The sequence below is a fragment of the Delphinapterus leucas genome, chromosome 10 (genome assembly GCF_059928025.1).
Source record: "Delphinapterus leucas isolate spDelLeu-1000000601 "Yukka" chromosome 10, BTC_Dleu_Yukka2, whole genome shotgun sequence".
Classification (NCBI taxonomy): domain Eukaryota; kingdom Metazoa; phylum Chordata; class Mammalia; order Artiodactyla; family Monodontidae; genus Delphinapterus; species Delphinapterus leucas.
This window is the reverse complement of record NC_143138.1, coordinates 38,610,524-38,636,338: the sequence shown is the minus strand read 5'-3', so window position 1 is coordinate 38,636,338 and position 25,815 is coordinate 38,610,524. Positions and strand designations below refer to the sequence as shown.

Below are 25,815 nucleotides of genomic sequence, written 5' to 3'. Positions count from 1 at the left end.
ATAAAATTGTGCACCCACCACCATGTCCAAAACATTTTCATCACCCCAACGGAAATTGTACCCATTAAACAAAAACTCCCCATTCTTCCCTCCCACAGCCTGTGGTTACCTCTCTTCTACTTTCTGTCTCTATGAATTTGCTTATTCTAAATATTTAATATTAAGTGGAACCACACAATCTTTGTCCTTTTTTGTCTGAATTATTTCACTTAGCGTGTTTTCAAGGTTCATCCATATTGTAGCATGGATCATAACTTCATTCCTTTTTATGGCTGAATACTATTCCATTGTAGAGCTATACCATATTTTATTTATCCATTCATCTGTTCATAGACACTTGGGTTGTTTCTACCTTTTGGCTATTGTGAATAGTGCTTCAGTGAACACTGACATATAAGTATCTCTTTGAGTCCTTGCTTTCACTTCTGTTGGATATGTATCTAGGAGTGGAATTGTTGAGTCATATAGTAATTCTGTATTTAACTTTTTGAGGAGCAGTCATTGTTTCCCAAGCAGTTTCACCATTTTACATGCCCACCAGTGATGTATGAGCAATTTCTCCACATCTTCACCAACATTTCTTCCTTCCTTTCTCCTTCCCTCCCTCCCTTCCATCCTTCCTTCCTCCCTTCCTCCCATCCTTCTTTTTTAAATTATAGCCATCCTAGTGGGTATGAAGTGGTATCTTTTTGTGGTTTTGATTTGCATTTTGTAATGACTAATGATGTTGAGTATCTCCCTGTGTTTACAGGCTGTTTGTGTGTCTTCTTTGTAGAAATATCTGTTTGAAACCTTTACCCATCTTTTAATTGGGTTGTCTTTTTGTTGTTGAGTTTTAGGAGTTCTTTATATATTTTGGATATTGAGCCTTCACCAGATATATGATTTGCAGATATTTTCTCCCATCTGTGGGCTGCCTATTCACTTTTTTGATAATGTCCTTTGATTTACATAAGTTTTAATTTTGATGAAGTTCCAATTTATCTATTTTTTTCTTTTGTTGTTCATGCTTTTAGTGTCATTTCTAAGAATGTATTACCAAATTCAAGATTATGAAGATTTACTGTATTTTCTACTAAAGAGTTTTATGGGTGTACCTCTTATACTTAGGTCTGTGATCCATTTTGTGTTAATTTTTGTATATGATGTGAGGTAGGGGTCCAACTTTATACTTTTGCATGTGGAAATTCAGTTGTCCTAGTACCATTTATTGAAGAGGCTGTCCTCTCCCACAGAATGGGTTTGGCACTTCTGTCAAAGATCAGTTCTATTCCATTGGTCTATATGTCTATCCTTATAGCAGTACCACAGTGTTTTGATTACTCTAACTTTATAGTAAGTTTTGAAATCAAGAAGTGTTAAGTCTTTCAACTTTGCTCTCATTTTCAAGATTTTTCTTTTTCTCTTTGGGCTCCCTTATAATTCCATATGAAATTGAGGATTGGCTTTTCCATTTCTGCAAAGAAGGCTGTTGCAGTTTTGCTCGCGATTGTGTTGTATTTTTAGATCACTTTTGGTAATACTGACATCTTAACAATATTAAGTCTTCCTATTCATGAATATGAGATGTCGTTCCACTTATTTAGGTCTCCTTTCATTTCTTTCAGCAATGTTTTATAATTTTCAGTGGACAAGTTTTTCACTTTCTTGGTTAAAGTTATTCTTAGGTATTTTCCTAGCATCTTTAAGATGCTATTTTAAATAGAATTACTTTCTGAATTTCCTTTTTGGTTTGTTCATTGTTGGTGTGTAGAAACACAACTGATTTTTGTTTGTTGATCTTGTAGCCTGCAACTTTGCATAGCTGAAAGCTGAGAGCTCTAGTAGCTTTCTTGTGGATTCTTTGGTATTTTCTATATGTAGGATCATGGCATCTGCAAACAGAGATAGTTTTACTTCTTCCTTTCCAATTTAGATGCTTTTATTTTTTTCTCGTTTCTAATTGCTCTGACTAGAACTTCCAGTGTAATGTTGAATAGCAGTGGTGAAAGTGGGCAGCTTTCTCTTGCTCTTATCTTCAGCCTTGAGTATAATTTAGCTCTGCATTTTTCATAAATACTCTTTATCATGGCAAGGAGTTCTCTTCTGAATAGTTTTATAGTTTCATAAAACTCATAGTTTTATGAGTGTATTTATCTGAATTTTGAATTTTATTAAATTTTCTTTAGATTACATTTAATCACATGTGATTAGTGGTATTGTATTGGACTATGCAGTTTTAGATCTTGACAAATCATCTTCCTATAATACCTTTTTCTCATTTTTTTTGCGATTAGTCTTCTTGAGAGAATCTTTTGTTACTAGTTGTTGATAATCCCTGGAGTTCCCCTAAAGATATAAGATATACTAATTTTTGTCTTAAAGCTAATTATGTTTTTAGGTTAGAAATTATTCTCATTTGTGACTTTGCAAAACCCTCCCAACTAGCTCAAAAATAGTACTCTTTTTTTTTTTTTTTTTTTTTTTTAAAGAATGGAGCCCTTCCTCATAAGTCTAGTTGACTGGGTACATATATATATATCAAGTGGACACACCTGAGAGAACTGTCTATTAGAAAGAGAGTGGGGACACAGAATGTGTCTTCAGGTATGGTGCTAACTTATTTCAAAAACCATTGGTTCTGAAAAGAGTAAGCCAATTAGAAAATATTACTACTAATGATTGACAGTCTGCAGCCTAAGGAAGAGAGACAATGAGTTTCCTAGCCCTGTTGCACGTCAAATACTGTTTTCTTCCAGACATCTCAGCCTTGGCTTACTGTTGTTTTCCTTTGCTAGGTAATCAAATGAATTTTGTTCATGTGTAAAACTTTTCTTTCCTTCTTTCATTTTAATAGAAATGGTAACTAGACATTAACTAGACATTATCATTAACTTCGACATTAACTAGAAGATAATGAGGCTCCTGCCATCAGCTTGCTGCCCTACTTTATATGACTTTTATTAGTGTTTACTGGCTCCTTATTTCTTCTTTTGATTTTTTTCAAACATTTTATGAACTACTTCACACATACAAAAAGACAAGGAATAGTAAATGAACACCTATGTTTATATGACCCAGATTATGAGATAAAACATTGCCAGTAGAGTTAAAACTTCTGGTATACCCCTTCCTGTCACATCTACCCCTTTCTTTCAGACATTGGTTTCAAACAGTCTCTCATTTTAAAAAAACAGTTGTACTTCAGACACTAAAAGCAAGTGTCCTAATAAATGTTGAAGAAGAAAAATATTTTATTAGGTTATTTGCCTTTTCTTCTCTAACTTAAGAATATATTTCCCCATTTGAAAAGGCTAGAACTCTCAGGCTTGTCCACAAATCTAAAGTACCTTAAAAATTTTTCCTTGTATGACAGTGAAAATGCCTATTTTGATGACCAAGAAGAGAAGGAAGTAAGCTAAGTCCCATTCTAGTCCACCTGTCTGTCACCAGGGAATTTCCACAGGTCTTTGTTCCAGCTTTGCCTCATATGGATTTTTTTTTTTGAAAACTGCAGCTCATAAGCAGCAGAAGTCACATGTAGGTTCTGCAAATGGTCCTCTTATTCATCTTCAACTCTCCAGCCTGCAGAGGTTTCCTAGGAGTTGCCTAGAACACTTAGAAGTGAATAGAATATCCCTCTTTTACTTTCCCTCTAAATACCCCATTACCCTTAAGTTTTTTTTCCTTGCCTTTTCATTCTGGCCACCTTTTACTTTTGTTACAGAGGACCTAGTCTAAAGAGTAACCTTAAGCCTAAGTTGTTTTAGGAAAAATCAGGAGATTTATGATTTAAATTTTGACATTGTGATTATTACAATTAAAACACATTTTTGACTAACAGTAAAAATATCTGCTATCTAGGGAAAAATGGGTTAAACCTGTTAAGAAGGATGGCTTGCTGTGGAAATAATTGTCATAATGTGGTAAATTTTGCTTTGCTCTGCTTATATAGCTACTTGAAGCTCCTTCTGGCCTTAACTGCCTGGACAAATTGTAGTGGCCTTACAGTAGCTGGTATTATTGGAAGACTGACCTGTATTTCAATGGATTTGCCAGCTCTTGGAGAACCTATGGTGATTTCCTATGAGGTTTGCATGCTTTGACTTCCTTCATGCAAGTGCTTTTAGCTACTAAGTAGATTTTTATTTTGCATTGTGTGTTTACTAATCTCCTAAGTATTGGCTGTCATGCTGTACCAGCTCTTTGTCCATACCCCTTACACACTCATTGCACTGTATTTGTATACTCTTTATGGTGTAAACACTTCAGATGGGGCGTTTGCATATGAAATGAAGCAACTTTTCTTGACTTCTTTTTTGTATATAGACTTTCCATTAGAGTATGGTCATTCTAGATTTCTCAGGGCAAGACAGAGGGGTGGAGCTGAGTTGGAAAGCATATTACAGGAAGTCTTTTCAAGTTAATATTTATTGAGCTACTCAGTGGAAAGTGCTGGAGGTAAGATGGTACCTGTCCTCCAAACCAGAATGATCATACTCAGCAGAAAGTGAGCGTAGGAGTCACTTGAACAAATGTCTGCTCTCTGCTTATAAAACAAGGTGTAGTGATAAGAATACTATAATAGAGGTATAAATAAGTTACTGAGAAGAAGCAGAAATTAATTCAAACTCAGGATGTCCAGGAAGACTTCATGGCAGAGTTCTTGTTTGAGCAGGACTTTGAAGAGTAAATAGGGAAAGAAGAGGTTTGGTAGGAGGGGAGGATGGAGGGTATTCCTCTTTATGACTTGGAGAAATAAGAAGTTGGAAGCTTAAAAGTGCCTGGAATATTTGGTGTGAGTTGAAGCATTGAGTGCATTAAGGAATAATAGTTTGAGGGAGAGTCAGAAAAGAGTCTTGATGCCACAATCAGGGAAGGCCGTGAATTTGAGGCTGAGGAATTGGAGCTTTATTCCTCAGGCCTGAGGTTGTTTCATACTGGCTGAGGCAGGAGAATGACATGGGGTCCCCCAAGTCATTGTTGTCATAACCACTGTGACCAGTGGAAGTGGCATACTTTTCAGGTATGTTGGGGTGAAGTTAAGACACTTGAGAAACTGCCCAGAGTCTTCTTCAGAGGGAGTATAAAACTTTATTCTCATTTTCATTAGTCAGAAGTCTTTTATATAAGAGTGTCAATCTCACTAGTATTATTTCTAGAGATCAATTTTGATGCATTTTTTGTAAAACTACCTGTTTGAGAATTCAAGTAGTCCAGTTTTCTTCTCATATGTGATATACTTTATCTTGTGCGATAGCTACCCTGTTAAATTTGTTCCTTAAGAATGTGAGGGAACTAAATTTTTGTAAACTGAATCATTTCAAATGAGCAAAGAGGATCCCATACTAAATTCTGTTGTAATACAGTTAATTTGATTATTTTAGAGCAAGATGGTATCTGTCCCCACTGCTTGCTCCGTCCCCATTAATGTATGCTTTAAAATTGTTTTCTTGACAACACCTTGAATTAAGAAATCAGTATTGAAATTTTAGCCTCCAGAACACATTGATTTTTGCCATTTGCAGAGGACAAAATTTTCTACTATTCTTTTTAAAATTTTTTTTTTTTTTTTGCGGTACACGGGCCTCTCACTGCTGCGGCCCCTCCCACTGCGGAGCACAGGCTCCGGACGCGCAGGCCCAGCGGCCATGGCTCACGGGCCCAGCCGCTCCACGGCACGTGGGATCTTCCCGGACCGGGGCACAAACCCGCGTCCCCTGCATCGGCAGGCGGACTCTCAACCACTGCGCCACCAGGGAAGCCCTAAATTTTTATTTTATATTGGAGTATAGTTGATTTACAGTGTTATTCTCTGCTATTCTTAATTCAGAAGTAACTTCTGTGAGGGGACTTGCTTTTAATTTATTTTGTATAGAACATAAATTGTTTGAGTCTACGATGGGGTTCTGCAAACCTTTTCTTAAAGGGCCACGTAGTAAATATTTTAGGCTTTGGGAACCATACGGTTTCTGTTGTAACCACTCAGTTCTGCTGTGTAAGTTGAAAGCAGCCATAGACAATACATAAACAATGAGCATGGCTGTGTTCCAGTACAACTTTATTTTCAAAACAGACAGCAGATTGGGGTTTGCTGACTCCTGTCTAGAATTTTGTTGTGTTTAAGCCAATTCCATATCTGGAGAAAAAAAAAGAATGGGGCAGGATATTATTGCGTAACCAATTCCTGTAACTCGGGCAACTCTGGCTTGCAGAGGCCATTATTTTTAAGTTACACTGTACTGCCTTCATATGTATAATCATAAACAGAAATAGTTTCTTGCATTCTCTCTCCTCTCCATCCTGCCGTACCTCCTTAAATATTTTGAGTGCCCACCACGTAGCAGATGTTAGGCTAAGCACTGGGGATAAGTGGTGAACAGGCAGAGCAGCCCCTCTCCTCATAGATCAGTAGAGGTGACAGACAATAAGCAAACTAAGCAATTATAGATTGTGACGAGCACTGTGACGTTATCAAGCACTGTGCTGAGGTGGAGAATAACAGGGAGGGCAGTGCTTCTTCCATAGAGCGTTGGGGGAAGTCTCTCTGAGGAGGTGAAGTTCAAGCCGACACCTGAAGTTGAGAAGGATCTAATCATGCAAAAAACCTGACAGGGTTTTTTTTTGACAGGAATCAGAAGATAGTCATCCTCTCCTCCTTTTCCCTCTGAATGTCAATATAGACATGGATAAGCTATTCAAATTTTCATAGAGAATATTGAAAGCTATTTTATAAGATTTTTTTTCTCTCCTTTTAGCTTTTTAGGCAAGGCTAAAAGCAGTAAGAACAAATGGAAAGTTTCTGTCTTCTGGTCAATACATGTACATACATAGTGAATATGCACAGAAGAGTTGGCTGCCACAATAAAGGTCTGGGCCTTGTGGCCTATTATTTAGAGCTCTGGGGATGCGTGAGGTTTGTTAATGCATTTATAAAGTTGAAGCCTCATATGCTCTATGTTATGGCGCTCCAGAAGGCTGTGCAGATGCAGTGAGGTGGTGGGGCCCTCTGCTGGCTGACTGTCGCTCACAAATGCTTCTCTGCTTACCATAGTCAGTGTGGACAGAGAGGTTTTCTGGAGGACATCTCAAGTGGTTAGGCCCCGGGAGGTTCCCAGGCCCCTGTCGTATTACAGGCTCCTTAGATCAAGCCTTAGGGGAATATTCACAGGTAGGCTTGTACATCCCTAGCTGCTATGCTCTCTGCTTCTTTCTTCTCTGTGGCCTTCTGCTGACCGGTGCTCTTTGCTTGACTGGCTACTGGTGCTTTGGTGGAAGGTAAGGAGGTAGGTGTGGGCTGAGCATATGGACTGAGTGATGCTTTTGTGTTTTCACATGCTGTCTTTGGCATCTAAGTACCCAGCTATAGTCGCTTCACTTTACTGATAGGGGATGTTGACAGAAGCATAAAATGAATATAAGTTGGATATGTGTGTGGTTGCATTTTGAATCTTTGTACAGGAGGAGCATGTTCTACTTGAAGTGACCATCCTACAGAAGGCTTGACCTAGATGAATTCACCATTTTGGCTTGGTTTGGGGTTTTTAATTTTTGTTATTGGGGTATTTTGTTTGTTTTGTTTTGTTTGTTGTTTGTTTTTCATTTTTATTTTGTCCCAACATTTTCCTTTATAGTCCACCATTAGATATTGATCAGTTGAAGCTCATTTTAAGACTCGTTGGAACCCCAGGGGCTGAGCTTTTGAAGAAAATCTCCTCAGAGTCTGTGAGTTGTTGCTTTGATTGTAATAATCTGCCCTGTTGGGAGCCTCTGCCACTTCCCTTCTGTCAGTCTGTACTTTGACCCGGGTATGTTTGTAAGCACATATGCCCTTTGTGTGCTGACTTCCAAGATGAAGGGTATGTGTGTGTGTGTCTGTGTGTACCTGCCTGCTCACATGCATGGGTGTGTTTTGTTTTCTCTCTATCTGGGTATGTAATACTAGAGCATAGGAGCTTGTATTGGGCAGTAGTATGCCAGTAAATGAGATTTGAGATTCTAATTCATTCCAAGAGATTAATGGAAAATTTGTTGTCTCCACTCTCCAGCCCTGACTTCATCTTTCTCAGTTTCACATATACTCAAGGGCTCCTTTCACTTTTTGGTTAGTGTTTATCCTCAGAGCATGAGCTTCACTATGTATTAGTCTAGCTTTATCACTAAAAGAATGAAATGTGCACTATCTCCATTCTCTTGCCCTTTTCCAGAAGTTACTTTCTTTTTATTATTTTAGGATAGACAATTCGCACATCTTGTGTAAGGTGTCTGTCCCCTACAGGGGTCCCTCTCTACCCAGTCTCCAGACCATCAGAGGTAACAGCCCCACTCCTGACACCTCAGATACACAGGAGTAGGGTTGTAAATCCTTCTCCCACAGCCTGCCTTTGTAATTACAAGTTTGAGTAACCTGAGAAAAAGCTTTGGAGCTAATGCCTTCCTGCTTCTAAGCAGGCATTTAGAGAGAAGCCATGGGAATATGACTCTGGCTTACTTTGGCTCTCATTTCCTGCGTTGGTCATTTTCTTGGGCCAGAGGCGTGAGAGAAATCATGAAAGCCCAGTCTTTCTCCCCTTTCCCTTCTGTCTGCTGCCAGGCAGTTGGATAAAAGGGAAAAAGAGCTGTGGAGCCAAGTTCCAGTTGTGCCTTTCTGGATTCTTCTCCCAGCGTTTCTGACTGAAGGGGTCCCTTTGCCCAATTGGAAAGACTGCTGGGTAGCCAGAGGCAGGCTTTTAATTTGTTTCATTTAAGATGAGGAAGCAAAAGCACAGAAAGACTGTGACTTGCCCAAGTCACGCACTGAGTCACTTGACAGAGCTGAGCATACATCCCAGATGTTCTGATAATGTGTTCTAAACTTTAATCTCACGATTGCACACTGTTTTGAAAGTCATTGTCAGAGTTATCAACCACAGTGTCAGCCTGAAGGAGTGTTTCCTTTTGCTTTATGAAATGCAGAAAGGTGGGTTGGAGTGAATCAAAGAAGATATGGGATGATGTTTAGAGAGGATGGTGCTTTTTTGTCTTAAATGCATTTGCTTAGAAAGATTGGCTAATAGAGAGGACATGGGGCAAGGGCATGGGGTTGGGGAGGAACTCCGTTTATTAATGAATAGTGCTCATGAGACTGAGATAGCAAATGCATTCCCTGTCTGGGGGTGGCCACTAGCAGCTCTTTCTCAGTCTTCTCGCCCACCCTCAGCCATCTGCCCTATAGGTACGTGCTGTTAGTCGCAAGAATTTCTAAAAGAAAAAGTGTGGGTAAAATGATCATGTTTACCTGTCATTAATCCATCTTTTTTTTTTTAAGAAAGAAACAACACTAAGTGCCTGACCTAATAATGAAATGTCTTTATCTTATCTGATATAGGGCACATCATACATTTCAACAGCTCTGGTATAGAGTTGGGCATAATAAAATTGAGTATCAGAATACAGAACTTAAGTAATATTGTATTGAGTATAGAAATAAGAAAATGGTGTTTTTTTCTCCTGCATAGTTACGACTAGTGCATAAAAGTAATTTAAACATTGAAAAGGGTAGACAAGATTAATTTGCTGTTAGTGATACTGCTCAAGTACTAGTTTATCTTAGAAGCACATGGTTTGTGGAACACATGATGCATAAATAACAAAGCCAGGTGAATAAAATGGTTTAAAGCTTTTCAAAGTGAAAAGAAAAATTCATTAGTGGAGGAATGTAGTAAACAGAAAGCCAATAGCTATTTTCATTACTCCTGAAAAGTAGTGAAGAAGTGATGCCATTATTTATTGATTGATGGAATTCAGTCAATAAATAATAGGACATTCTGAGTAAGAGAGTGCAGTAATAGATGGACTGACTGAGAACAAGTTAGCATGTGCCATGAGAAAGGGGATACATGGGTCACGATGGATGTAAGGAGAGGGAATTTTTTTTGTTGGTGACCCACTACCTATAGTAATCAGTGAAAGGACAAAAAAAAAATCATATTAAGAAAGCAAAAGCCCTTTCACTGACTCACTCTCACATTTTTCTCTGGAAATATTTTCTTCCTAACTTCCAGACAAAAAGGGGATACAATAACCTATTTGACTAAAGGAGACAAAAAAAAAAAAAAAAAAACAGAAAATGTGCAGGCCAAGTTATTGTTCACAAGAAAGAAGAGAAAGGTGACAGGATTTTAACATTTAAAACCCAGCTGGTATTCCTATTGCTGGTTTACTTATTGACCCCCTTTTGTTCTTTCTCTTGGCATGCAAAGTAGTTTGTTATGTAATTTATTTAGAGGTAAATCTAAACTTTATTGAGAATGTTAAAAGAACTTCATACCACCTTTTGAATTTGCTGGCTTCTGTCTTTGGGCCAGGGAGAATGAACTGGCAGGGTGGAGCTCATGGCCCCAGCTCTTTCCTAATAGCCAGCCTTGAACATGTGTTTGTAGTAATCTGACCACTAGGGAATCTGAGTTCAGAGGATGAGCTAAAGTGGAAAAATCATTGAGAGAAGCCACAAAGAAGTGAAATTATTTGATTCAGGTACTTATTGAAAATTATGCTACAACAGAAGGAGAGAATAAACAGATAACAGCAAAGGGAATATGAAAAGACTTTTATTGAATTGTGTTGATTTTAAAAATCCCATCACTCTACTTTAATAAGCAACACATGATAAACTAACAATTCTTGTAATGTTTGTGTTAAAATTGATGGGACAGCTAAATGAGAGAAGTTTAGAGTACAACTTAACCTACGTGCGCATACGTTTGGAAGGCCTCATAGTTCTGCCTTTGTCAGATACTTGCAGAGTGTTTTGCCAACTTCCTCCAGGATGTTTTTAAGCAAAAGTCAGTCTGTTCACCTGTTAAAGAGACTTGTGGGAGAAATCATTGTGGCATGCTGTAATGCTGTCAGCAGCTTGTGACTTCTGTTTTGTCTCTGCCGTTAGCTTCTAACTTCCCCCCCATCTCCCTGTCACTTACCATTGTGTGTTTGTGGCATGTATTTTAAATGTATCACTAACTACTGTCTTTGAAACTTGGCACTGCTTATCAACCCACATACCACCTTGGTCTTACCTTAGGAGGGGTGGTATTTTGGAGAATCACCTGAACCTGTGCCACAAAAATTTAACCTCTACCTTAAATGGATATATTGGACATTTTATTATATCCAAAGTTGAGTCAAACTTTTCTGAATCCTCTCTACTTACCCCACAAGCAAACACGTTTTGGCCATCAGTACTTGAAAACAGTTCTCTGGCTGGCATCCTGGATCCAAGGGGCAGTCTCTTTCCAGGGAGCCTAAATATTTAATGTTAAACATGATGCTAAAACCAAAAGAAAGTTTTTCTTCTCCACATGGCTGGTCACTGGCCACATGCCTACTAACTCATGCCATTCACAGAAGCATGATTTCACATGCAGCCTTGGGCTCTGGCCTGGGGTGGGCGGGGTGGGTGGAAGTAGGCTGTTTGTTTGTTTGGGGGTGGCTTTTTGGCCTTTTTTAAAACTTGAGTTGAAAGTTATTTCTTGCATTGTATGCTTAACAATGCCCTTGACTAGGCATCTAAGATATTAACCAGCTTCAGCAGATTATGCGTCTGACGGGGACTCCCCCTGCTTATCTCATTAACAGGATGCCAAGCCATGAGGTGAGGACAAATAGACGGTGCAGGGATATCTCATTCAGAGGGCCACATTCTCATTTTATTGCCACTGTATAACCAACACAGTTTTCAATGTCACTGAATGCTTGCATGTGCCTTGAGGGCTACTAAGGCAAAGACTGCCTATGTGCTATAACAGAATGTTGACATTTGGGAGAAAACGTCGCCCAATCCTATGAACTGAGAATATAATTTACAGGCTTGTACTTAGAAAATGATGTTACTTTTATATTTGAGTTTTATGAATTGAGTGCTCAAGAGGAAGTTCGTGTTTTCCTAGGATTCTATGCCTACAGTCAGGGTATGCTACCACCTAATGATTTTCAGCTGGAGGTGTATTAACTGAAGGCCATTAACATCCTTTCCTATTCATCCATTTTTTTAATGACCAAAAGAAGAGTCTTCATTTAAAAAGAAAAAACAAACAAACCTAAAAAATGTCTAATGCTAGTAAGGACTATATTTAAAAGAAGATATGCAAATAATATAAAATAAATTTGAACACTTAGATAGGGTTAGGTGCCTTTTTTACCAATGCTACTTAATCTAACTCTGGTTTTATCATCAGAGATGATTGGGGCACTTCTTTCTAAGGTGCCCTTAATCTTTTTGGGAATCAGGTTGGCAACACAGCTTTATTCAGGTAGTCTTTTTATTTAGCTTATTATAGGGAAGATTGTTCTCTGCATGAGACGGGTCTCTTAACTCTGTTTTCCCTTCATTCTTTTATCTACATGCTCAAGTAGGAAGGGATAACAGGCATGTCGATAATTCGATTCCTAGAGCTTTCTTTTCAAATCAGAAAGATTCTCAGCTGCTTTTGAAAGTGGGCCTCTCCTGCTTGCTCTGCATACAATGACTAAGAATATGAAGTTATTAAGAGGTACAAAACTACTATGTATAAAATAAATAAGCTACAAGGATAGGTTATACAGCACAGGAAATATAGCCAATATTTTATAAATAACTCTAAATGGAATATAATCTATAAAAATTTGAATCACTGTTATATACCTGAAAATAACATAATATTGTATTATATGTATTAATATTACAGATATAATTTATATATATATATAAATTTTAAAAAGGTGAAGTTGCCCTAGCAGCTAGAACTTTTTCTAACCTTGTATGTGTGTGTATATACGTACATACATAACTATAATGCATACCTTTAAAGAAGTTTTACCTCAGCTACTCAGATGGACTGATAGTGGGATTTATTCTTTGAAACAGGGAAGGTCATAAACTTATTTTAATACCTAATATCTGAAGCACACATTTATGAGTTACATTTGTGTTTATATGATTATTCTCAAGACCAGTGTTTGGCTTTGCCTTGATTAGAGCTGTCAGTCCTTGAAAGTATTTATTAGCACCTTAAGTTCCTTAGAATGAAGTCCAGAAATTGTCAGGCTTTCCTTTCTAAAGGCAACAGTGATAGCAGCTAATGTTTAATTTGAGCTCTCCCTCTGAACCAAGTACCACGCTAAGGAGGTACTGCTTTGTTATCGGTAGTCCTCACTCCAGCCCTGTGAGGTAGGCACTGTTATTAACCCTGTTTTATAGATGAAGAACTAAAGACTTAAAAGAGAATAAGTAATTTACCCAAAGTGGTAAAGTCAAGATTCAAACTCAGGCCTGTCCCACCCCAAGGATCAAACTTATAAAACCTATATTGGTATATGAATTTTTGTGTGTCAAAATTTTAGTTGGAAGCTCTCATGAGTTTTATCTTGCTTGAGTATCACAATAACCATATGGTATAGGCAAGCCAAATACTAATATCTAATAGTACTAATATTTTACAGGTGAGGTAATTGATATGCTAGTTAAGACTTGCCCAAGAAGATGTATCTTATAGGTGGTAGGGGAAGGATTTCTGCCTAGGCTGTGTAACTTATCCACTATTCTTTATTACTCTTATTAAATTGGTTTAGTATTTTTAAAATGTGTTTGAACCTCCTAGAATAATATATATAACGCTTATGGTTACTTTCTTGTCACCATGAATATTTTGTTAGCAAGGCTTAATACTGATATCCTTTTCATATACTAAGAGTACCTGCTGAGATCGGCACCATCAAAAGACAATTGATCCTAGACTTTCTTTGGGGAAACCAGTCCCTATGCCAACTGCAGCTATTTTAGGAAGGCTGTCTCAGAAAGGTCTACTTCTTAGATATCTTTTTGTGTGTGTGTGTGGTACGCGGGCCTCTCACTGCTGTGGCCTCTCCCGTTGCGGAGCACAGGCTCCGGACGCGCAGGCTCAGCGACCATGGCTCACGGGCCCAGCCGCTCCGCGGCATGTGGGATCTTCCCGGAGCGGGTCACGAACCAGCGTCCCCTGCATCGGCAGGCGGACTCACAACCACTGCGCCACCAGGGAAGCCCTTAGATATCTTTTTAAACTTCTGATCCTGTGACCAGAATGCTAATGAAAGGGGACTTAATTGGTTCGCATTTTTGTTCACTTGAAATTTAACTGTGAGTGATAGCAGGAGTAAATAAAGGTGCTGATCGTAAATAAGGAGGTTAGGTTGGCAGTAAGAGAGAAGTATTTAAAGAATGTCAGTGATATTCATAAACATTGAAGCTAGCAGACCCTGTCAGTTAACACTCGTTCTTTGACAGGACCCAGACTCTTGGAGAGCAGCAACAATACTGAACAAAGCCATTTTGAAAACCCTCTGTTTTACAGGCAAGAAACTACATTCAGTCTTTGACCCAGATGCCAAAGATGAACTTTGCAAATGTATTTATTGGTGCCAATCCCTTGGGTAAGTTGACCATATCCTCATCTAATGGATTCAATATCAATATATTCAGTATTGGTTATGACATAAGTTAAGTATTTGAAGAAGAGTTTTTCCTTTTGACTAAATATCATACCATTAATTAAATCTTGGAAGGAGGTAAATAATGCCATTTATTATCCGTGTTTGTATTATCAGGTTTTTTTTTTCAGTCTCATGACATGCTTATATATTTATATGATCACAGAATTTGAATGGGGAAATAGGCTGGGACAGTGAGGAAAGGAGAGGAAATAATGGGAACGCTAGGAGAACAGATTGAGGGATACAGGAAGAAAGAGGAACAGAGAAAAGCCTGTGAGTCGTTCACCACTGCTGTTGGGGTTTTTTTTTTTTTTAATAGATTTATTTATGTATTTATTTATTTAATTTATTTTGGCTGCGTTGGGTCTTCGTTGCTGTACGCGGGCTTTCTCCAGTTGCAGCGAGCAGGGGCTGCTCTTCATTGCAGAGTGCAGGCTTCTCGTTGCGATGGCCTCTCTTGTTGTGGAGCATGAGCTCTAGGCCCGCAGGCTTCAGTAGTTGTGGCATGCAGCCTCAGTAGTTGTGGCACGTGGGCTCAGTAGTTGTGGCGCATGGGCTTAGTTGCTCTGCGGCATGTGGAATCTTCCCGGACCAGGGCTCGAACCCGTGTCCCCTGCATTGGCAGGCGGATTCTTAACCACTGCACCACCAGGGAAGCCCACTGCTGTTGTTCTGCGGTGTCCCTCACTGAGGGAGAAAACAACCGAAGCACAGATGGTGGTTAGTAGACCCACCCAGGCGCTCACTGCAGTGTGCCCTGCTCTACCTACAGGTCCCATCATCCTCAGGTACTTTTCCCTCCCCCTCTTCTTCTTTTGCCCTTAGAGACTTAACCATTCTCTCTTTGCGAAGCTAATTTGCCACCCCAGACTTTAAGGAATGGCTCCATATTCCTTCCTGCCACCATCACTTCCAGGATCTTTGGCAAAGGGACGTAACAGTGGCAGCTGCAGGATGTGTACTGCCTTGGCTAAAAAAAAAGAGTTGCTTTGTTCCTTAAAACCGGGGGCTGATATCTACTTTTTTTGGCCCCCCAAAGTGTTATTGCCTGAGTCTCTAATTCCCTGACTCTAGGAGAAGACAGAGGACAGTGCTATTTAATGACAGACACAGAAAAATCAGACCAGGACCTCTCTATGACAGGAGGGGAGCAATGCTGTGATAATAGTACAATCAACCTTCTTACTTTTCTGAAGATTGTATCTTAGTAGTATGTTTCTTGGTTGTTGTTGTTTTTAAATTTTATTTATTTATTTATTTTTGGCTGTGTTGGGTCTTCGTTGCTGCGTGCTTGCTTTCTCTAGTTTTGGCGAGCGGGGGCTACTCTTTGTTGTGGTGCATGGGCTTCTCATTGTGGTGGCTTCTCTTGTTGCAGAGCACGGGCTCTAGGCGCGCAGGCTTCAGTAGTTGTGGCGCACGGGCTCAGTAGTAGCAACTCGCGGGCTCTAGAACACAGGCTCAGTAGTTGTGGCGCGTGGGCTTAGTTGCTCCGCGGCATGTGGGATCTTCCCGGGCCAGGGCTTGAACCCGTGTCCCCTGCATTGGCAGGCGGATTCTTCTTAACCACTGCGCCACCAGGGAAGTCCCTTAGTAGTATGTTTTTAAATCTCAGTTTTGGTCATCCCTCTGCTTAAGGGTCCCAGCAACCGGGCTTCAGGTTTAGTTTTATCCTTCTGAGAGCTGACACCCATGACAGCCTCTTTAGAAGTTGGAGTGAAGGTTAAGTGGCTTTACTTTTTTAAATACTTCATCCACGGTGATTGTTTGAGAGCAGTTTAGTGTTACTGTGATAATTCTTACAATAGCAGAGATGCTTGCACTCTTTCAAGTGTTAGGCAGCTATAGATGAGTCCATGTCGGCCTTTGAGACGGAGAGTATGTCAGATCTCAGCTGGATCACTCTCACATCGAAGAATAAATCCACAAACTCATCAGGGGTATACAGAACTCTGCCGGGGGTGGCTTGGGTTTGCATCTGCCCTGGTATGCTGTGGTTGGCTTTGTATGATTTGTTTATACTGTGTTATCTAGTTCAAGGGTCTGTGAGAAGCTCTCTTTGAGTCATAAGTACTGTAGGATGTTGGGAAATTATGTTGTATGCTGGTCGCTTCCCTGTCTGTCATTCTGTTATGAGTTTTTTCATCATATCAGCTCACGTTTTGACATGGCAATGCTTACTGTTTGACTTCCTGATGGCTGACTCAAAGAGATTTGTTAATTCATTTTTCCAAGGAAGGGGGAATATGTGTGTGTCCCAGCAGCTTATTTGGGTCACATCTATCCTGATAGGACACGTCCCCTTCTCTGGAATCATGACATTTAAGCATTCAAAAGAACTGGATACCACTTAGTACTGCAGGCTGCTAGTGAGTTGAAGGAGGCTTTGAGCCATCTGCTGCTCAGCCCTGCAGTTCTCAAAATTTAAACAGACCTATCAGTCCACTGCCCAGTGATGTCATATAGAGTCTCTTCTTGCAGGCAGAACATGGTGTTACTGACCAGGAACTTGTGCCCAGCATGTTAACCGAGAAGGAATATACTAACAGTGTAAATATTGACAGCTCTATTTTGTCCATTACTGACTTCATGTTTCACCATTATCCTCAAAACATGAAGTAAAACTTAAATTGCCCTTTGATGGAGTGTGTGTATTTGTATCTGTCAAGATCTTAGAGGAATCTTTATCTTAACCTTGATCTTATTTTTTAATCAAGGTATTGGCTATAAGGATATGGTTCTTTCTACCCTGGGGGTGGCAAAGACTCATCATATGACCCAAACAACACCTGATAAGGTTATTCTTTCTAAGTAGAGAAGAAGAAATATATATCTAGGCAATTTTCCCAATGCTTTAAAGTGTAAACTTATGAACCTGACACATAAATATTCACTTTGTTCCTGTAGTCCTCTGAAACCCACATTTCTCCTTTGGATTACTCTGGAATTGAGGCTGCAGGACAGGGGTCTTTTACATCCTCCAGTGTATGCAGCATGGATCTCTTCAGGAAGCAGTCCTCCCTTTCACTACCCATCCCTGCCCGCTTCCACGTTTAAGGAGACATCGATAATTTGCAAAGCCTCAAATGCCTTTGTTACACCAAAGTGATAACTGTCGAAATGTCACTATTTGTCCTCCCAAGTACCACCATTCTGAAACTCAAAACATCCTCATTTGTAAGAATTAGAAAACAAACAAACAAAAAAAAAACCCCACTGTTTTGTGACCCCCTAATGAATTAGTTGCTGGGAAGGAAAAATCAATGGATGCTGAAAGCTGTAAGTGAAAGAAACTGATATTTACCTGGTGTGTCCCACTGGGTACTTTCTTGGGGCAAAAAAGAAACATTTTAACCCGGTGATCAAATTTTAGCATCATTATTAATGGGACAAATGGCTTTAATGTACCATTAAGTACATAGCATCACCTATGAAATATTCTTTCCAAAAATATTTATAACCCAATTCTTACCAAATTTTCAGATCTAACAGGGTTCATGAAATACAGGGAATAGAGGAAAACAAGGGTGTAAGTACAAGATAGCACAAGATAACTGGGGGTGGGTATTTTCAGGTCAAAGTTAGGAAAAAATAGGGTTTAGAAGTGGGGGGATTATTTCGAGACTAAGGAAACTCAATCTAATGCATTGCATGGCCCTTAATTGGATCCTGGTTTGAACAAACTAGGTATAAAAAACAACTTTAGGGTAATTGAAATTTTAACATGTACTGGATTTTAGATGATATTTGGGAATTATATATTTGTCATATGTTATAACAGTTTTATGATTGTGTAGGAAGCTATCTGTATGCTGAAATATTTAGAGGTAAAGTTTCACGTCTCTAATTTTATTTTTAAATGGTTTGGCAAAAAATATATGTATATATAGATAAAGAAATACAGAAGGTTAATTGTTGGTGGTGGGCATATGACTATTCACTGTCCTGTTATTTTGTATACTGAAATTGCTCATAATGATTTTATCCAAATACCACGTCTCATCCACACACCCATAAAAAATCCTCAATTTGTTCATTAGATCCATTAGATGAATATTCACTTGCCTTATGTAAATAAACAGAAGGGACAAAACAGTAAGAAACCGGCCCTACTTATCTCTTGTAGATTACTTTAGTTATGGACTTTCATTCTGACATTTTGACCATAGTGGTAGCAGTTTGACACTGACATTCCACAGAAGCTTGTTCAAACACAGTCTGTTACTTTTTAAAATTCTTCTTTACTAATACATTCTCTAGTTTGGGGGGGGGTATTTATTTATTTATTTATTTTTGGCTGCACTGGGTCTTCATTGCCACACGTGGGCTTTCTCTAGTTGCAGCGTGCAGGCTTCTCATTGCAGTGGCTTCTCTTGTTGCGGAGAACGGGTTCTAGGCACGTGGGCTTCAGTAGTTGTGGCTCGAGGGCTCTAGAGCACAGGCTCAGTAGTTTTGGTGCATGGGCTTAGTTGCTCCGTGGCATGTGGGGTCTTCCTGGACCAGGGCTCGAACCCATGTCCCCTGCAGTGGCAGGTGGATTCTTAACCACTGCGCCACCATGGAAGTCCCAGTAATATATTCTTAAAAAATACAAAATCCACCCACATCCATACACGCATGTAAGCATGCACACACATGTATATGTTTAAAGGAGGAAAGGAGTAATATATCCTAGATCAGATACTTTGGAGAATTCTTTGTTTGGGTATGAAGGGTCAAAACTGTGTGTTTGCTTAATATGGCATAAATTTTTGGTAACGTGTTAAAAACTCTTCTTTTTTCCTTCCAATCTGTGGTACTGATAGCTGTCGACTTGCTGGAGAAGATGCTTGTATTGGACTCAGATAAGAGAATTACAGCAGCGCAAGCCCTTGCACATGCCTACTTTGCCCAGTACCATGATCCTGACGATGAACCAGTGGCTGATCCTTACGATCAGTCTTTCGAAAGCAGGGACCTCCTTATAGATGAATGGAAAAGTAAGTCATAGCATCTAGCTTGAGAACTTAGATTTAAAAATCTTTCCTAAGTGAACCACTATCCAAAAGCTGTGTGGGGGTGGTGGTGGAATTTTTTCTGGTTATATCCAACTCGTTAAAACTTGTAATGAGGGTCTCTAATGCAGAATGAGTATGTTCCTCTGATGGAAACTGTCTGTTGTAGATGACGACACTCTGGACCTTTGAGATGCTTCTGTCTGGTCTGATTTTGTGCACAGCCCCTCACGTCTGCATAGAGCTTTGAGGTTCTCAGAATTTCTGCATTTATACCATCTCTCTGAGCTAAGTAGGGAATAGGGAATTTTTACAAGTGATAGAATTGGGGCGAAGAGAGTTTATATCATATCTCTTACCTTAGACATAGTTAGGGATGCAGCCAGAAATGGAACCCAGGTCTCCCATGCCCAATCTTATATTCTCTCCATAAAACACAAATTCAGAACTCGAGTTAAATCCCAAAAGCCAGGATTATCTGTTGCTGTAGCGTGTGGGATTGCTTTGCTACTCTTGAGCATCTTCTCCAGAGCTTTAAAGAGGAGGCACTAGATGATGAAAGAAACAAGAAAAATGGTTCTTTTATATGTATCCTTGAACTTCTGTGTAATCACACGTTCCATTAGGATATTACACACAAGCAATGAGGCAATTATTTGAAGTAGCCCATCGAACCAGCGGCCTGAACAGGGAGGAAGGATCTTGAGCTTAGAAGTTAGGGTGCTTGCCAGCAAAGTGCATAGTCTAAACTCTCACGTCGTACTTTTCCTTCCCAATTTCTAGGCCTGACCTACGATGAAGTCATCAGCTTTGTGCCACCACCCCTTGACCAAGAAGAGATGGAGTCTTGAGTGTCTGGTTTCTGTTCCGTTGATCCCACTTCACTGTGAGGGGAAGGCCTTTTCATGGGAACTCTCCAAATATCATTCAAGTGCCTCTTGTTGCAAAGATTTCCTCCATGGTGGAAGGGGTGTGTGTGTGTGTTATGTGTGTCTGACTTTGTGGAGGGTAAGAGATTATGAGCAAACTATCACAGTGACTTTACGTGGAGTGACAGATGCTCTGTGGCAGCCTCTGCTTGCTCTTGTTCGTGAGAGTCAGCTAGGCGGGCAAGAGCTGCCATCTTGTAGGGTTTGTTAAATGCAAAGTGAAAAATATTAAACATCCCAGACCCCAGTCATGCTTTTGCCATTTTGGCCTCTCCTGTGGCCCCACCTTGACGGTGGAGGTTAGACTTGACCACATCCCATGGTGGCATAGAGAGAAGGCTCACACCTTCTGGTTGCTTCACACCTGGAGCTGTCGCTCAGCGATGCATCAGCCAAAAAGGACCAACCGGCTTCTGTGCACTAGTCTGTGATGAACTTGCTCAGTGTGATTCTCAGAACTCAGCAGCTGTACCTGAAACTATAAATATGTCTGTGCCTTAAAAGGAGAGAAGAAAGTGTAGTTGGTTAGGAGAGTGCAGCGGATGAAGTTCTGAGCCAGGCAAGTAGTCAGGTTGTTGGACGGCCACTTGTGAACCCGAAGTGGCCAGGGAGCCTTCAGAGGCACCATGTGTGAGCATGCGTATATGTGCTTCTCTCTTTTCCTCCCTCACGCCCACACCCCCACCCAGGTGTCGTTGCCATTTCTCTGCATACCCACCACCTTCAGTGCAGAGGTTTCTTAAGTACTGGCCCCAGTAGTCAGAAGCTGGTTCTTGCTCTCAGTGTACTTCCTGCGTGCTCTTTATTCCTAGCAGAGTGATGATGTGTTTTGCACGTCTTGCTATTTGAGCATGCACGGTTGCTCGTCCTGTTCTCTTCCGGAGGCCCTGGTGCCAGGCAAGTTTGCCAGTGAAGACCTCGTGGGTAGTTCAGAATCCACGTCACCTCAGCTGATGCTATGGGCAAGTGATGTCATCCTCTCTTCAGCCCCCAGTGCTATTTTGTGTTGAACACAAGTGATACTCCAGGTGCTTTTGATGTGAAAACTATGAAGAAATGGAACAGATGGATGTATAGCATTTCCATTCTTGCCATCTGGTTTTCAACAGACTATTTTGGGGGAGCTGTCAACCAGGAAAGATCAGGGCTTGTCCCAGGAATATCTCAGACTTTGGAGAACAAGTCATTCTCTTCACTCCCAATAACCAATGCTAAGAAATGCTGAAAATCAAAGTGAAAAATAAAAGCTCATGAGGCCAGAAACTCCTTTTGCTATCTTTGTCTAAATGTGGTTATTTTTTTTAAAAAAAGTAATGAGGTGTCTTTTCCACCCTTCTTTGGAAAAGGGTCTTCTTGGCAGCTTAACATTGACTTCTTGGTCTTGGTTTGTGGAGTAATAAATTTTGTTTCAGAGTTTTCTATATTGCAGGGATCCATTGAGAATATGATTCCTTTTGATGGGGAGAAAGGGCAAATTATTTTAATATTTTGTATTTTCAACTTTATAAAGATGAAATATCCTCAGGGGTGGAGAAGAGTTGTTTTCATAATTTTCTGAATTTCAGGCATCTTGTGCTACATAAGGGCCCATATATTTAAACCTTTTGTGAAAGAAGAAAGCGTAGAGCCACTTCAGGTGTTGGCTGTGTGACAGAATCTTGTACTGGGGCCAAGGTGTTTCCATTTCTCTGTCACAGTGCAGTGATACCTGCACTCCAGAGGGACAGGGTAGGACCCCCACGTGAACTGGAGCGAGAAGGAAGGAGGCAGCTGACGGTGATCACACCTCACCCGGGATTCGCCCCCTCTTTAAAGGAAAATGAACGCAGAGGCCTCATCTCCTTTATATGCAGTTCAAATCCTCGTGATCCACAGCAGGATGAATTTTATCAGCCATGTTTTGTTGTAAATGCTAGTGTGATTTCCTACAGAAATACTGCTCTGAATATTTTTGTCATAAAGGTCTTTGCACATGAGACCATATACGTGTTAAGAGGCTGAACGCGCCAGGAGCCTGGACTCAGCTGGAGCCTGTGGAAGAGCTCCTTGGTTTCTGAGCATAATGCTCCCATCTCCTGACTTCTCTGAACAGAAAACGAAAGAGAGAATGAGGGAAAATTCTATTTTATTTGTACTCATGAACTTGGCTGTATTCATTTATGCCATATAGGATGTCATACAATACCACTGGTTAAAATAAAGCCTATTTTTCAAATTTAGTGAGTTTCTCAAATTTATTATATTTTTTCTCTTGATTTTATTTAATACACAATATAGCATTCTATCAGTTTTCTTGCAACTGTGGCCTGGCATATGTTTCTGACAGACCTTAATATTACTCCTAAAATGTAGAAAACATTTATAGAGCTCCTTGCTTGTACATTTTATGGTTAAGCAGGTCAGAGTCTTTGATGTGGATGGCCAAAGCAAAGAGCAAATAAACAAGGTATAACACTACAGGCTACACTTGGGTGTCAGAGTGGCCTAGGACAGGGGTCAGCATACTATGGCCCAGGGACCAAATCCAGTCTCCCACCTGTTTGTGTAGCCCACTAAAAGGGGTTTTTAGCTTTTTAAATGCTTGAAGTCAAAAGAAGAACAGTATTTTTGTAGCATGTGAAAAATAATGTAAAACTCAAATTTCAGTGCCCATAAATAAATGTTGAATCAGAACACAACCACACGTTGTTTACGTATCGTCTGTGACTGCTTTTGTGCTACAACAGAGTTGAATAGTTACGACAGAGACCATATGACCTACAGTCTGAACTATTTACTCTCTGACCCTTTACAGAAAAAGTTTGCCGACCCCTGGCCTAGGATTTCAGATTCCTCATCTGAAACATGAAGTTTGTTTAAATATGCTTGAGTTCTTTTCAGCTTTGACATTCCAAGACTATCTCTAGAAAGTTATGCTTTTATTTTAAAATTGTAGGCAGAAGGTTGTATGTGTACATTGTTTATAGACTTTTGAGCAAATGTATTTGATGACTCGTCATATGGCCCTTGACAACAATATTCTTCAAAACTGCTGGACTGCATCACAAGATTAAAGAGTCACGAGGTCTCACAGCTGTTCTCAGGGCCTGTGCTGGTGTGCTTCCTTCCTCAGTGGCCCCGGAATGCCGACTGACAGGGGTCCCAGGGTGGGTTGTGAGGCCCAGCCTGTGAGGATGTTGAGAGTGTGCAGCTGGGGGTTTTGTCCTGTGCTGTCTGGTCCCTGGCTGGCAGCTGGGAATGATGGCAGGGATAGAAGGCAAACCAAGCACAGGCTCTTGTCTTCATTCTGTCCTCAGTGACTTCTTAAGGAGGTAAGAGAAAAGAGACCCAGTTGTGACGTGATACATCAGCCCCTGTAAGGATCAGACAATGGTAGGAAATATTTTGCCTTCCCATACCAGAATCGGCACCGTGACACAACCTTCCTCCCAGGCTGCTGAGAGCAAAGGGCCTGTTTAGCTCAGGGAAAGGGTTGACACCAGAAAAAGCTCACCTAAAAGTGAATCCACTTAAAACGGGGACCAGAATTTCATTGTATATGGTGGGGATTCGGGGAGAGAGGAAGTCTAATGGGGACTTTCATCATGAAAACCGAATGAAATTATAAAAGCTTGTAATTTAAGAAAATTCTTATAACAAAGAAAGAATCAAGTGTTTGTTTTTCGAGTGAAACCATGTTTAGTATCCTACAATATTCTTTCCACCTGATTTTTACAGCATAATCATAGAGGGAATTTTTTCAAAACTATTTGAGATCTGGGACTTCCCTGGCGGTCCAGTGGTTAAAAGTCCGAGTGCCACTGTAGGGGGCACAGGTTCGATCACTGGTCGGGGAACTAAGATTCCACATGCCACTCAGTGGCAAAAAAAAAAAAAAGAGATCTTCCTGTTTTCCTATGGACCTCAATCTCTTGATATTCACATTGTCCTTTTTTATAAGTGATCACCTTGGTGATCACCTTATCACCTCTCCCTTTATTGTCATCCTCTGAGTCTGCCAGATCCACATTTTTCAGTGGCTTTGCTTGAGATTTGAGCAGTTTTCTAGCATTATTTGTCAAGTTCATCAAATCCACTCCTTTGCAAGATTTGCAGTTATTGCAATTAATCTGCATTATATTTGTGTCATTTGTCATATTGCTTACAATATAATCAATTAGAGACTAAGAAGACTAGAATGGGTAGGATAGGCACTTGGTGCCTTATCTCGTGCAGCACACGCTGGGCCTCACCCATGTCCCAGCCCCCCTCCACTGCTTCCTTATCATCTGGTATAGAAACGCACCTCCACCCTCCGGAGAGAAGCAGGCCAACGAAGGGCTACAGCAGCTACCTTCTTCCCTCCCTCAGCCTCTCTTCAGCGCCTCTCTCCGTAGCTTCATGTCACTTCCTCTCCTTCTCTGTGGCACTGCTCTAAATGCACACTGCTTTCTCTGTCTCCTGGTCTTTGTGCGTGATATTCCCTCTGCCTAGGACCCCCTGCCTTCTCCTGCCTCACTCCTCTGGGCCAACTTTCCCTATCACTCCCTCTAAATCTTCCCTGAGCATCCCCAAGCTTGGATTAGGTGTGGCTTCTGTGTGCTTTTTTTTTTTGGTACTCATCTACATTGATCAGTGGCAGCACTTGTCACATTGCTTTGTCATTGCCTGGTGTCTGTATCACTTGCTCAAGAGAAAAAACATGAAGCTTAAGGACACAGACTCTGGAACCAGTCTGCCTGAGTTCAAATCCCAGCCTCTCCATCTCCTATTGGTATAATCTTGGGCAAATTATTTTTCTCTCTGAACTTATCTCACAGGTTCACAGTCCTCATTGTGAGGATTAAATGAGTCAAGATATGTAAAGCCCTTGGCATACAGTAAGTGCTCAATAAAAGTTAGCTCAGGGCTGTATGTCCTTGAGGGCACAAACTCTCTTGTGCACTACAGTGTCCCCATCACCTAGCATGGTACCTGACACACAGTAGGCATCTCATCTTTATTGACTGAGTCAGTGAATAACTTATCTTTTAATCACTTGCAAATCATCTTGTCCTGTTTCCTGTTTTTACAATCGACAGTCTGCAGTAGCAAAGACCATCCAAAGAAAGAAACCAAGTATGTAAAGATTATCTGCCCTAAGAAACCTTGCCATGTGCAAGTTCCCAGTTTAAGAAGAGACAAGTGTTAGAATTAGTTTCTGATTCTCTTGGCTCCATCTTGCCGTGTAATTCAAGTTGGATGCACAGCAATTTAATGAATTGGAACAAGAATCAAAAGATTATTGAAGATGGCTAAGGGCCATGATCTAGATAATTTGTTTCCCCATCCATCTGCCACTTTAAAGTGAAAATATCAGGGAAAAAGAAGGGGAATTGGAAGTCATTAGGGTACCTTGCACCCTCATTCAGCCATTCCACAAAGAGCTATTGGGTAACTTTGATGTGTCAGGC

The 25,815-nt window shown here is 40.3% G+C and overlaps 1 protein-coding gene across 8 annotated transcripts in view; it reads left to right on the top strand.

The window, feature by feature from the left end:
* Window positions 1-22,602, top strand: part of MAPK14 (mitogen-activated protein kinase 14) — a 72,445-nt gene extending 49,843 nt beyond the window's left edge. For 2 of the 8 annotated variants that reach the window (XM_022581741.3, XM_089918848.1), the window contains exons 9-12: window positions 11,529-11,608; window positions 14,325-14,403; window positions 19,266-19,439; window positions 20,238-22,602. In XM_022581741.3, coding sequence (XP_022437449.1) covers window positions 11,529-11,608; window positions 14,325-14,403; window positions 19,266-19,439; window positions 20,238-20,305 — 401 coding nt within the window. In that variant the 3' untranslated portion in view covers window positions 20,306-22,602. Of the gene's footprint in view, window positions 1-7,624; window positions 7,705-11,528; window positions 11,609-14,324; window positions 14,404-19,265; window positions 19,440-19,623; window positions 19,712-20,237 lie in introns of those variants that run through there. The other 6 variants (XM_022581740.3, XM_089918847.1, XM_089918851.1 and 3 more) reach the window with 4 other exon arrangements.
* Window positions 22,603-25,815: the final 3,213 nt, after the last annotated feature.